The following is a 12,039-nucleotide window of genomic DNA, read 5'->3' as shown; positions in this document are numbered from 1 at the left end:
CAGCAATGTTACTGCAGCTTTCCAAAGCTGTTGTGGCTTTATTGTTCCTGGGTTTCAATAACTGTAAAAAGTTGGCATTTCCTGGTGTTTCTTGCCGTGTCTCCAGACTACCAAGGATGATTTGCTGCTGACTGACTTTGAGGGGGCTCTGAAGTTCTTCCGAGTGCAGCTGCCCAAGCGGTACCGCTCCGAGGAGAACGCCAAGAAGCTGATGGAGCTGGCCTGCAACATGAAGGTGAGCTGGGAGGGACGCTCCTGCCTCCTGCTCCAAGGGCAAGTGCTGCTTCATTGGCTCTGGTCATGGAGAGTCATTTTGAGCCAAATACACTGACATGGTTCAAAGTGTCCTTTTTCCTTAAATTCCCTAGAGGAATTCTCTGTAGTGTCAGTGTGGAAGTACCCAGCTCCCCTGGTGTGTTAACATTCCAGGCATTTTGTGATCCAGGTGCAGTGTGGATACCAGTATTCTGCACAGAATTTAAGCTCATCTTGTGTGAAACTAATGTAGCAATTACAGAATAATCAAGAATAAAGCTATTTTATCTCTCTAATCATTTAGCATTAGCCACAGATTAAATGATCCACATGCATCTGGTTCACATCATCCTAATGAGTGCATTTGCCTTTTATGTTTTCAAATGACAACTTGTTCCTCTTCCCACTCTGCCAAAATTCCCAGTGTTGCCAGGGCTGTGTGGAGTGGCACAAGCAGGCTCTGAGGGGACATGGCAGGGCTGCCCCTGCTCTCCTGGGGTGCTTTGGGGCAATAAAGGGGAGATTGTGGAGGAAACACTGCTGGGCTCGGCTCAGAACACTTCTGTGTCACCTCCTTGATGGGGGTGCTGCACATCATTGCTTTCCTTGACCTAAAATACAAGTCCTTTGCTGTCAGTAGAGATCTCCAGCTCTGAATTTGGAAGTGTTTCTCTGAGCAGAAAAGGGCCTGATATCAAAATAAATAATGTATAGGAAGGGAGAAGTAGCCTGGCTAGGGCATTGTGATGAGAACAGCATTCTGCTGGAAAGGAGGTCAGGAAGTCATCAGCTGGAGACAGCACCAGATTCTTAAAGTCACTCCTCAGAGTTGCCTTCAAGGCATAGAATCACAGAATGTTTGGGCTGGAAGGGACCTCAAAGCCCATCTCATTTACCCCTGCCATGGGCAGGAACACCTTCCACATCCCAGGCTGCTCCAAGCCACATCCAGCCTGGCCTGGGGCACTGCCAGGGATGGGGAGTTCACCTCTCTGGGCAACAGATGTTAACAGAGCTGCTGCTGCCTCCTGAAAAATGTGGTGGGACATCAGTGTCCATTTCTGCTAACCCAGAATCCTTGCTGACTTCCCCAGGCCTCCTGTGCCCAGAATTTATGACAATGACAGATCTGCTCAAGATCACCTAAAAAAGGCAAAACTGGCTTAATTAACTTGAAAAGTAGAAGATGAAAATACAGTGGTAGTGGTGTGCCTGCCTTCCTTTCCTGTGGCAGGGTGGATGCCTCATTTGTCAGGATCTAACTATACATTGCAGGAGGTTTGGGGTGTGAAACCCCCAAATCTGGGCAGTTTGAGCAGGGGCAGAGCAGTGAAATAATCTCCTCGAGTTACAGGCTCCATTGTCAGTGAAGGGTTAATTCTCTAGGTGGGTCTCTGGGGTGCAGGAATAGCTCCTGCAGTTGTGGTGTGAGCCCAGGTGATGTTGGCATCTCCGCAGGAATGTTCCCGAGTGCAGAGAGGCGTTTCTGGCTGCTCTCACTAGAGGGAGCTTGGCCACCGCGATCTGCAGCTCCTGCCCGGGGAGGTTTCAGCGAGGAAAGCAGACTGCAGGGAAACCAAACACGTTTTCCATTCTGCCGCTCATTTATGCATGTAAAATTCAACCTGTTTCTCAGAAAGGGTTTTTTAAAGAGGAAATCCTAGCTATAGGTTTTAAATATATTTGGTTTACTGAGATAAAAATAAATGTTTGGGTGCAACTTTAATGCTAGAGATTTTCTTTAGATGCATAATATCTTACATGTGAAATGCTCACAGTGATCTTGGTGTGGTGCTGCTAAACCAGTCTGGCACAGGTGGCACCAGGAAAATGCTGGTCAGGATCTGTTGCAGCTTCCCAGTCCCTGCAGCTCTTGAACTCTGGGCCCATCACACTGAATCCAGCATCACCTGCGTGTCCCTTCTCTCAGAAGGGGAATGTGGGGCCCTGTGAGAGGGCTCTGCTGGTGCTGTGGGTCAGAGCAGGGACACAGCCCTTGTGCTCTGAGGGGCTGCTGCTGGCCCAGACACCGCGGCACCTCGGGCAGCGCTTGAGTGACACTGGCAGAAATGTCAGCTGAGCCTGCACTTGCCCTTTCAGCATTTACAGTCTCATGTAAAGTAAACCCAATGCTTCTGTGTGATGATAAATGTTACAGCTGAGAAAGCAGCTGCAGAAGGCTCAGCATCAGGCCAGTCCCAAAATGAACCACGTCTCGTGGGGTTCTGTTGTGCAGAAGCCCTGCAGTGTGTGGAGCACCAAGGGGGAGCTTGGGCAGGATGCTCTGGGTGCCTTTTGAAACTTTCCCTGCATCCCACAGGAAGAGGCTGCTGTCATTCTATTGAGTGGAACTGGTTTTGGCCACACCTGAGGCCCTCAGAACGGGTGAAGCCAGGAGCTGTGCTGTGGGGGAGGCAGGAGTTCCCTGAAGCTTGTTCCATAACCCTGTGTGTATTGTGTTCTTTTATTGATGTTCTGGGCAGGAACTAATGGGCTGCTTTAATTTAGATTAGCCAGAAGAAGCTGAAGAAATATGAAAAGGAATATCATACCATGAGAGAGCAGCAGGCTCAACAGGAGGATCCTATAGAAAGATTTGAGGTAATGCTTTACCTTCTCCAGTCTGGTTTAACAAACAGGAAGTTGCTACTTTTGACTCCTTTTTGAGCTGGTTTTGTTTTCTGACCAATTTGGATGCAACAGGGGAATCAGCTCCATGAATGTGAAGGGAATGTCTCTCTATTGGCAGTGCTGATCAGGATGGGGTTGTTGTGAGCCCAGCTGTGCAAGAAAAGGAATAGTATGAATTTTTATTTGGGCTTATAGAACTGGTTCAGTAGAGCCTGTTTAACGTGCTGATTGCACCACAAGCCATGAACAGAAAGGAAATGCCTGACTGATTCTAACTCTGCCTTCCATGTTTATACTCCCCCTTTTACTCCTCTTCCTAATTTCAAATGATGTATACTGCACTAAGCATATAATCTTATAAATAGTTTATTTATCAAATAAATGTAATACAGGGATAAATTACACATCAAGTTATGCATGCATACACATAGCACAATAACGCACACAGAGACATAGATACAATAAATTCATGTATTTTAATCAGAGAAGTAAACTTTCTTTAGTATCCATCTGTGTGCTGGGAGTTGTAACAGAAGAGAGAAAATAGAGTATTTTTTCCAGGATTCTCCTCTCTTACCTGTTCCTAGCATGCAAATTTCATTTTGAACCAAGAAAAGCAGTACTTGTAGGAGAGTACTGGCAAGGCATTGATGGCACAATGATACCCCTGCTACTACATCAGTGTGTGGGCGCAGGGGCTGTGTGTGGGCACAGGGCTGTGTGGGTGTGTGGGCACAGGGCTGTGTGGGTGTGGGCACAGGGCTGTGTGTGGGTGTGTGGGCACAGGGGCTGTGTGTGGGCGCAGGGGCTGTGTGTGGGCACAGGGGCTGTGTGTGGGCACAGGGCTGTGTGTGGGCACAGGGCTGTGTGTGGGCACAGGGCTGTGTGTGGGTGTGTGGGCACAGGGCTGTGTGTGGGCACAGGGCTGTGTATGGGCACAGGGCTGTGTGTGGGCACAGGGCTGTGTGTGTGTGGGCACAGGGCTGTGTGTGTGTGGGCACAGGGCTGTGTGTGTGTGGGCACAGGGCTGTGTGTGTGTGGGCACAGGGCTGTGTGTGGGCACAGGGCTGTGTGTGGGCACAGGGGCTGTGTGTGGGCACAGGGCTGTGTGTGTGTGTGGGCACAGGGGCTGTGTGTGGGCACAGGGCTGTGTGTGGGCACAGGGGCTGTGTGTGTCTGTGGGCACAGGGGCTGTGTGTGGGCACAGGGCTGTGTGTGGGCACAGGGCTGTGTGTGGCACCCCTCCAGCCCTGTCCCTGACAGCCCCTCTGCTCCCCAGCGCGAGAACCGGCGCCTGCAGGAGGCCAACATGAGACTGGAGCAGGAGAACGACGACCTGGCCCACGAGCTGGTCACCAGCAAGATTGCACTGAGGAAGGACTTGGACAATGTAAGTCATGTCCTGGGCTGTCTGCGAGGGCTAACTCCTTGTTCCTTCTCTCCCTGGAGAGGTGACATGGAGTGCTTATTTGTGGGGGACAGGATTCCTTCCTCCACATCCCCATTGCACCCTGCCGATGTGTGGGCCTGTGACAGAGGTCCATGGGAAACAGGAGTGCTGGCTGAAATATTCATCATTCTACAAGCATTCAGACTGCAGGGAAAGGAGAGCTTGTACTTGAGTAGTTGCTTTCTTTTCTCTAAGGAAGTCTGGCAGGAGCTGTGGCAAGTCTTTGAACCATCACAGAAATCATAACATGGATGCTAGCTTGTGTTTTCCTGGGATTTTTATGAATACAATTTCACAGCAGACAGGCTTTGCAAAGGGCCTGATAAACTTGAAAGTCTGAGTCTGTCTGGCTCTGCATGGATCAGGTTCTCAGGTACCTCAGGCAACTCTGAAAATGTTGTTGTGGTTTCCATTTGGCTTGTTGGAATCTGCCTGTGTGAACTCCTCATCCTGGGCTGTTTCCAGATCAGCAGAGCTCTCAGGAGGAAGATTCAGGTTTGCTTTGTGTTACAGCAGTTTCTTTCAGCTTGCTGTCCCACTCCCTTCTTTGCATATTCAATTGTGGGAGATTTTATTAGGATGTGCTTTTTCTTTTTTTCCAGGACATGCAGAGACAGAAAGGTGCTGGCATTTCTAGCACAGGGGAGGCTGCACCACATTTAGTCTGTCTGCCTGGGGAGGTGAGGGGAAGAGTTCAAGTGCTCATGTTTTGCCATTCTTGTTGTGTACCAAGAGAAGTGCATTTCTGAAATCTCAAAGGAAAATGGCTTCTGCAAGTTGCCCAGTGCAGGAGCTGACAGGCTTTCAAATGTTTCATTGGATCTGCCTCAGACAATTCAAGGTTTCCCACGGTCTCCTGGAAAACTATTCATAGTAAATGTTGATGCCACTGGGTGAATGTTGCTTTAATGAGCTTTGGTTCAGGACTTTTGGGTTTATTACATCTCCTGTTCTTAGGTGGTAAAATGGGGATCATAGAAGAATGTTCTAGAAGCAGGGTTTCCCCACACATTGGTACATTCACTTCCTCTTACCTGGGCTTTTTCCCTTCATTAGTGAAGCTTCCAGAAGCTTCACACTGGTGATAGCCCAGCAGTGGCACTCAGGAGGTGGACTCCAGCAAAAATTGTCCTGAAGAAGCTTTTTCTATCAGTTTTTAACTGTTGCTTGTGGCTGCTTGAGCCTGTATAAGACACTGTTATATTTTTATGTTGGTTTTTTTTTAAATGGAGAGCTGGGATAGGAACAAAATTAGGCAAAATTGATATGCTTAATTTGATCTATAATAGTCTTGTACTCAAAGATGGCAAATGATGTTGGCAGCATTTGGGTTATCCCCTGGGAGGAGATAGGTGGGTTTGATCCTACTTCAGGACATGATTAATTCTTCTAATTGGATCCTGAAGTGATAAGTTTCATTCTGCCAGCCTGAGGTCCTGAAAGGAAAGTACCAAAGGACGTTGTTTAACGCACCTTTTCTGATACCTACATGGCATGTCTGAAATCTGCAACCCAAAAGATCAAAACAAAGCATTTGGAAATACAAGAATTTCCTTAATATCCTTTCACTAGCCCAGAAAATAGGCTTCGTTTTTCTACTGTTGTTGGGCTCCTACATCCCAGTGTTCTTTAACTTTCAAACAGCTGAAACCCCATCTGTAATGAAAAGATGTTCTCTTTGCCTTTGCCGTCTGTTTTAAAGGATCAGCAGGACTTTAAGGGACTAAAATTCACTTTTTGATTTTCTTCCTTTGAAGGGAATTGGTACAGCTACTTTCTGAAGATTTTATATATCAGTTGAGTTATTGATCTATTTTTATGTAGAATCCATACACCTATTGGGAAGGGCTGTGTTGTGTGTATGAGCCAGGAAAAGATGTCTTAACTTTGCAGAGTTTTAGTGGTTTATAAAGAGCTGGAAATTTTTCAGCAATATATTTTTATGCTTTAAAAACTGCAGTAAAAAGGGGTTGTTGGTTTCTGGTGGGACATTTCTTTCCCTTAAGGAGGAAGGAGAGAGGGGCCTGACTTATGTTTGCTTTGGTAGCTCCGTTTTTTTCATGCAGTATTTTCTGGGATGGTATTACATCCATTGAGATGTTTCATAGACTTCTGGGGGCTTTTTAAATGTTCTAGAGGCATTTTTCATTAATTCTGTTTTCATTGCAAGGTTGAATGTTTGCAAATTAAACTTAGGTCTGAGCTGGTTATGGTCTTTTATTGATCTTGCACATTGTGAGCTGTTCTGTGCCTTTGGTTGTCTTCAGAATGTATTGGTCAACTTCCAGACTGGACAAGAAAATGAAACTTATTTCTGGTATTGGGTTTCTTTGGAGCAATCCCTACTCCAGTTTTGCTAAAATTAATCACTGAATTCATGAAGCATTTTAGAGGGCTGGAGTACAGTGGTACATGCCATTAATTTTGATGTTTTGCTGCTTTGCTATTGCAGATGGGAAGTTTTAGAAAAATAATTTTCAGAATAAAGTTTTATTGTTTTTAATAGCAATGAACCAAACCTTAATAAGACTGGAATGGCTGCACTCCTGGCTCTGTCCTGGTGGAGGCACAGCAGGGAAGCCTCTGCTCAGGCTCCACTCTGTGTTTCAGGCAGAGGAGAAGGCAGATGCCCTCAATAAGGAGCTGCTAATGACCAAACAGAAGCTGATTGATGCAGAAGAAGAAAAGAGGCGCCTGGAGGAAGAATCTGCTCAGGTTGGGGCATTTCTGTCATTCTCACTGTTCTCTGCAGTACAGAAATGATAAAAATAAAAAGTGACAAGTGTGGGAAGGGCTTAATGTTCTAAGTCATGTTTGTCCCTCCTCTGTGCTGTAAAGGACGTCAGCAAAGCAGAATTTGGCATTTTCCTGCCAGGTGCTTCATAGGGTGGGGAATTTTTAACTTGAAATCGGTGTCACAGCCTGTGCCAGATGCTGCACAGAGAGGCAGTGCAGGACTTGGGCTGCCTGAATCCCTCCTTTCCTTGGCTGGCCCACTGCTCTGGCACTGATGGCCACCAAAGCCTGGCTTTGCTCTGGTCCCTGGCTGGAGCACAGCAGTGAGGTTAAGGAGAAGGAAGAAATAGCACCTGGGTATTTTTCAGACTACACCTATATAAACCCTTTATTATTTTATTTTCCCCCCTACAGCTGAAGGAAATGTGTCGTAGGGAACTAGATAAGGCAGAGTCAGAGATCAAAAAGAACAGCTCTATTATTGGTGACTACAAACAGGTAAGTACAGCTTCATGATGATGTGGTTTGTTATCAACGTACAGGACTTTGGGGTAATTTAGGAGATTTCTGGAAACCAATGTTATCTGTGCCATGCATTTGAGGACACAATTTAGCTGTTCTAAATGGGAAGCCTCTGGCTGGTTTTGCATTTTCTTTGGCCAAGATCCTGAAGTGGTCAGTCCTGTTTGCCCCTGATGTGGGGATTTGCAGATCAGCAGTCACCACAGCCTCAGGTACAGACAAACCTTGTTCAGATGGGCTCTCACATATCAAAGGTTCACTTCATGCCAAGAACAGCTTCTCTCTCATCTTTGCTTTGTCAATCAAATGCACCTCAGAAATAAAAAAAAAAGATGCCTTTTTCCTTTCAAGGCTTTGCTTTGGCATTCAAGCTCCTGATCAGAAGGTATCAAGGGAGCAAATTCATGTGTCTCTTTAGTAGGCCCATATCAGGTCTCAGGGAATGAATTAGGGCTTTTTTACTACTCTGTCTTGCCTGTTCTTTTTTCCCAAAGGCAACAAAAGGGTCATGCTATTCCTAACCTTTTCTGGCTCCTTTAGCAAGGCCAAACTGTTAATAACTTTTGTTGGAACTGCACCTTTTCCTGTGGGGATAGAAGAATATGTAGAGAATGGGAAAATGTGCAATGAGGCAGCTTAATGCAGCATCCCAATTTTTCTAGCTTTCTAAGGGTCCTTAGACTATCCATGTTAATATTGCAGCAGCATTTATTTGTGCTTTAGCATTCATTTGGGAGAGAATTTACATTTATAAATGGTTTGGTAACATAATTTTGCTTGTCAGATTTGTTCCCAGCTGAGTGAGCGACTGGAAAAGCAGCAAACAGCAAATAAAGCTGAAATTGAGAAAATACGGGTAAGAGACCAGATAGATCCACAGTCTACAATGTTTCAATCTCTTAGCAAAACCATAGCAGCAAACACACAATTTATTTCATTACTAAAATGGTGGCTGAGAGTCCCCATAGATGACAGAGAAGATTGTAAGGGGGAGATCTGGGAGAAAAGGTGAGTCCTCTCATGCCAGAGTGGTTACATGCTAATGTTGATGCTGGGGGGCGTTTTTTGAGGGGTCTTTTTTTTCTGGAAGAGATTCTCTGACTGTCTTTTACCTTAAAGTAGCAGTGGGAGGGACAGAGCCCGTTATTGTAGCAGAACAGCCCAGCAGTGAGTGTGGGGCTGGCTGTGCCTCCCCACGAGTTCCCATCAGGGGCTCCTGTGGTGCTGAGCTGCTCTCCCCGAGCACAGACAGCACAGGCTTCGCTCACAGCCCCGTGTTTGCTTAGCAAAAGGTGGATGACTGCGAGCACTGCCGCGAGTTCTTCAATAAGGAAGGCCGTGTGAAGGTGGCCAGCACTGCCAAGGATGGTTCAGACGAGGACACGGACGAGGAGAAGGAAACTCTGAAGAACCAGCTGAGGGAAATGGAGCTTGAGCTGGCCCAGACCAAGCTGCAGCTTGTGGAGGCGGAATGTAAAATACAGGTAATGCTCTGGGAGTTTGTTGTGTAGTCTGTACAGCGTGTCTGCATTCCTAGAAAAATGTGTGTGTGAGCTGCAGAGGGATTGGAACAGATCCTGTTGGTTGAAACCATAACCTGCTATTTCCTGCATGGTTATTTAACCAAACACTGCGTCTGAAACTTGCTGTATGCAGACGATATAATTGAAATTGCATGAACTGTATTTAGCAGCCACTACAGCTTCCAGACATCTGCCTGTCTGCAGTGCAGTGCTGGCTGCCTGATCTCCTGCAACTGCTTGGAAGGAGCCCAAGCTCTGACAGAGTACTGAATCATGCATGTCTTTATCTCACAATCAGTGCTAAATGAAGAAGTAACATTGACAAATGTTAGACATGTTTCTTAAAACACGATTGCAAAGCACTCCAGGTACCTGAAGTATTTCTGTAAAATATGACAACATTGTGCTTTTAGCCTAAAACTGATCTGTCAGTGCGGCTTGCTCACAGAAAGGTAAAAATTAGTTTGTAGAAAGTCCACTTCCTGTGGGAATAGCTCCTCCTCAGATGGAAGACAATGAAAGAGTTTGGATGTACTGGAGAAAGCGGAATGTTTCACTAAGGGCAATGACACAAGTCTTGTTTTGCTTTTCAAAGCTTTTTTTTTTTCTCTTTGTCAGCTTATTGTTCTGCTTTTAATTTATGTAAGACTTGTTTAACTTCTGAAGTGGCCAAGATTTTGTAGATGTTCTAGAGCCTTCTAGCTTTAACTCCTATAACCTTGTGCTGGGAATATGTAACAAATTAAGGAAATTACTCTTCTGTTTGCAGGATTTGGAGCACCATTTGGGTCTGGCTCTGAATGAAGTACAAGCTGCAAAGAAAACGTGGTTCAACAGAACAATAAGCTCTATAAAAACAGTGACTGGAGTCCAAGGAAAAGAGACTTGTTGAAAAGCAGTTCTGTCAAACACACCTTCTTAACACCTTTTGTTGCCTTCCTTGGCCAGATGTTTAATTCTGTGACATGAGAGGACCAGAATGTAAATATAATAGAAACACAGCATGTCAGGATTTCAATAGGTCAGTGATAAAGAGGATGGAAACACAAGAGAGGTTTTATTGCTAGACATGGGATGTTCATACTACTGATATTTAACAGGTGATGTAGCTAGATTGAAGCTCTTCCGAGAAACACTCCATTCTGCGTCTGGCTGGAGGCTTTTCACAGACTAGGTACGAGAACTTACCAAACCCTAATTGTTAAGTTTACATATGATAGGTTTTTTTACAGTTATAACCTTTTTTAATATTTTATTTGAAAGGAAAAGTGTCACTAACAAAGTTAAAAAAGAAAAAAAGAAAAAAAAACGGAAAAAAATGCAACAAAAAAATCCGAGTTTATCAAGAACTACATCAGTGCCAGAAAGCAGTCCCCAGAGGTAGGAAATGGAGAGTAGGAGGTGACATGTTTTGCTTTATGAATGGGGATGATTTCAGCATTCCTGTCGAGCAACCCCACTTTGTTTTAGTAGATGCAGCATCCATCTCTCTGTGTTTGGCATTTCTTTCTGTTACTAATCAATTCTATGCAACTCTGGGCTTTTTTGGCATGGGCTGCCAAACCAATTTGCCACCGGAGGCTGGGAGACTTGTCCAAGTGCTAGACAAGAACAATCGGAATTGTGGGCAAATTCCCGTTTCACTTGTGTCATATTGTTTGATCCACATATCAACAGCACCAGGACTGCTGATAATATGAATTATGTGGATGGTCTGACATTCAATGGAGTCTGTCTGGGTTTTGTCAGGTTTCTGTTTTGTTTTTGTTTGTTTGTTTTTACCCGGCTGTAGCAGGCCTTCTGCGGAGCTCCGACAGAGCTCGCAGGTTTTAGTTTTGCACATAGGTATGAATGGGACAAAGAAACAATAAACTGAGATATATCTGAGGCAGAAATCACAGCGTGTGTAGCTGCGAGCGTCTCTCGCTGTAAGTGGCTTCCTGGTGGCGTTCTGAGGTGGTGTAGGTCATTGTTCACGCTCGATGCAGTTGCACTGGTAGGTGCTAAACGTGCTTGGAGTTCTCATTCCTTGGATTGTATTGAGTTCTCACCAGAAAGCTGTAGAATGGAGTTTTGCACCTTGTAATTTTTTTAATTTATAATGGTTTGTGTTATGCTGAAGTATCTATTGCATCAGTGGATAAATTTTGTGTGCAGTGTGAGTATAAGCTGGTAACAATATGAGGCACTGGTTTGTATATAAAGATATTTGGTTTATTTTGTATTTCTAACTTTTTCTTGTTTACTGTACTAATGCTAGCTAATGTACTCTGTAACTACAGGATAGAACATGCTATGTCCAAGCTTTTTTCCTTAACTGCATACATTATCTCTATTGTTTAATACCAAAAAAAAAATTACTGTAACTCCATCAATATTAGATGCGTGGACATTGTGGTAGCATAGTTGCAGTGTGTATACTTTATGAATTGAAATATAAACTAGTAAAATTGTATAACTATTTTGTTGTTTCATTTCATTTGAACTGAAAATTATTAAATATTTTGCAATATGAAGCTAATTCTCTTCTTAAAGTAGAAGCAGTAGCATCTGCAGGCTTCTCCAAGACTGAAACCACAGTCATGCTGCAAAGGGCTTTGCTAAAAAAGACTGCATGTTCTGAGTGCTGCCAACACTGGTTTTATATAATAAAATCTAGGGTTTGCTTTGAAAAAAGAAACTGCAAAAGTGACCTTGTGCAGCTTGAAACTTGTGACTCAGTATTTCTCAAACATGTCCAATTTAGAACATTTTTTTTCTCCCATGGCCCTCCAAATTCTGCTTGAATCTGCAAAATAAATGTAGGCTATCTCTGCTTATCACCATCAGTAACAAATTCTGTGGGGTCAAGCGTGGTTCATGTCATGTTCAGCAGGGTTTTGTAGCCGTGGCTGAGCCCGCACGACTTGAGGGCTGCAGCAG

General features: G+C 44.7%; 1 protein-coding gene across 1 annotated transcript in view; it reads left to right on the top strand.

Annotated features, from left to right (window-relative positions):
- The window catches only part of RABGAP1 (RAB GTPase activating protein 1), a 62,126-nt gene extending 50,548 nt beyond the window's left edge, over positions 1-11,578 (top strand). Inside the window, exons 19-26 of the mRNA XM_064728120.1 lie at positions 107-235; positions 2,764-2,856; positions 4,166-4,276; positions 6,947-7,051; positions 7,487-7,570; positions 8,379-8,450; positions 8,881-9,078; positions 9,887-11,578. Coding sequence (XP_064584190.1) covers positions 107-235; positions 2,764-2,856; positions 4,166-4,276; positions 6,947-7,051; positions 7,487-7,570; positions 8,379-8,450; positions 8,881-9,078; positions 9,887-10,009 — 915 coding nt within the window. The 3' untranslated portion in view covers positions 10,010-11,578. The remainder of the gene's footprint in view (positions 1-106; positions 236-2,763; positions 2,857-4,165; positions 4,277-6,946; positions 7,052-7,486; positions 7,571-8,378; positions 8,451-8,880; positions 9,079-9,886) is intronic.
- The last annotated feature ends 461 nt before the right edge of the window (positions 11,579-12,039 follow it).

Source organism: Zonotrichia leucophrys, chromosome 17 (genome assembly GCF_028769735.1).
Source record: "Zonotrichia leucophrys gambelii isolate GWCS_2022_RI chromosome 17, RI_Zleu_2.0, whole genome shotgun sequence".
Lineage (NCBI taxonomy): Eukaryota > Metazoa > Chordata > Aves > Passeriformes > Passerellidae > Zonotrichia > Zonotrichia leucophrys.
The sequence above is the reverse complement of the archived record's forward strand: the minus strand, read 5'-3'. Positions and strand labels throughout refer to the sequence as shown.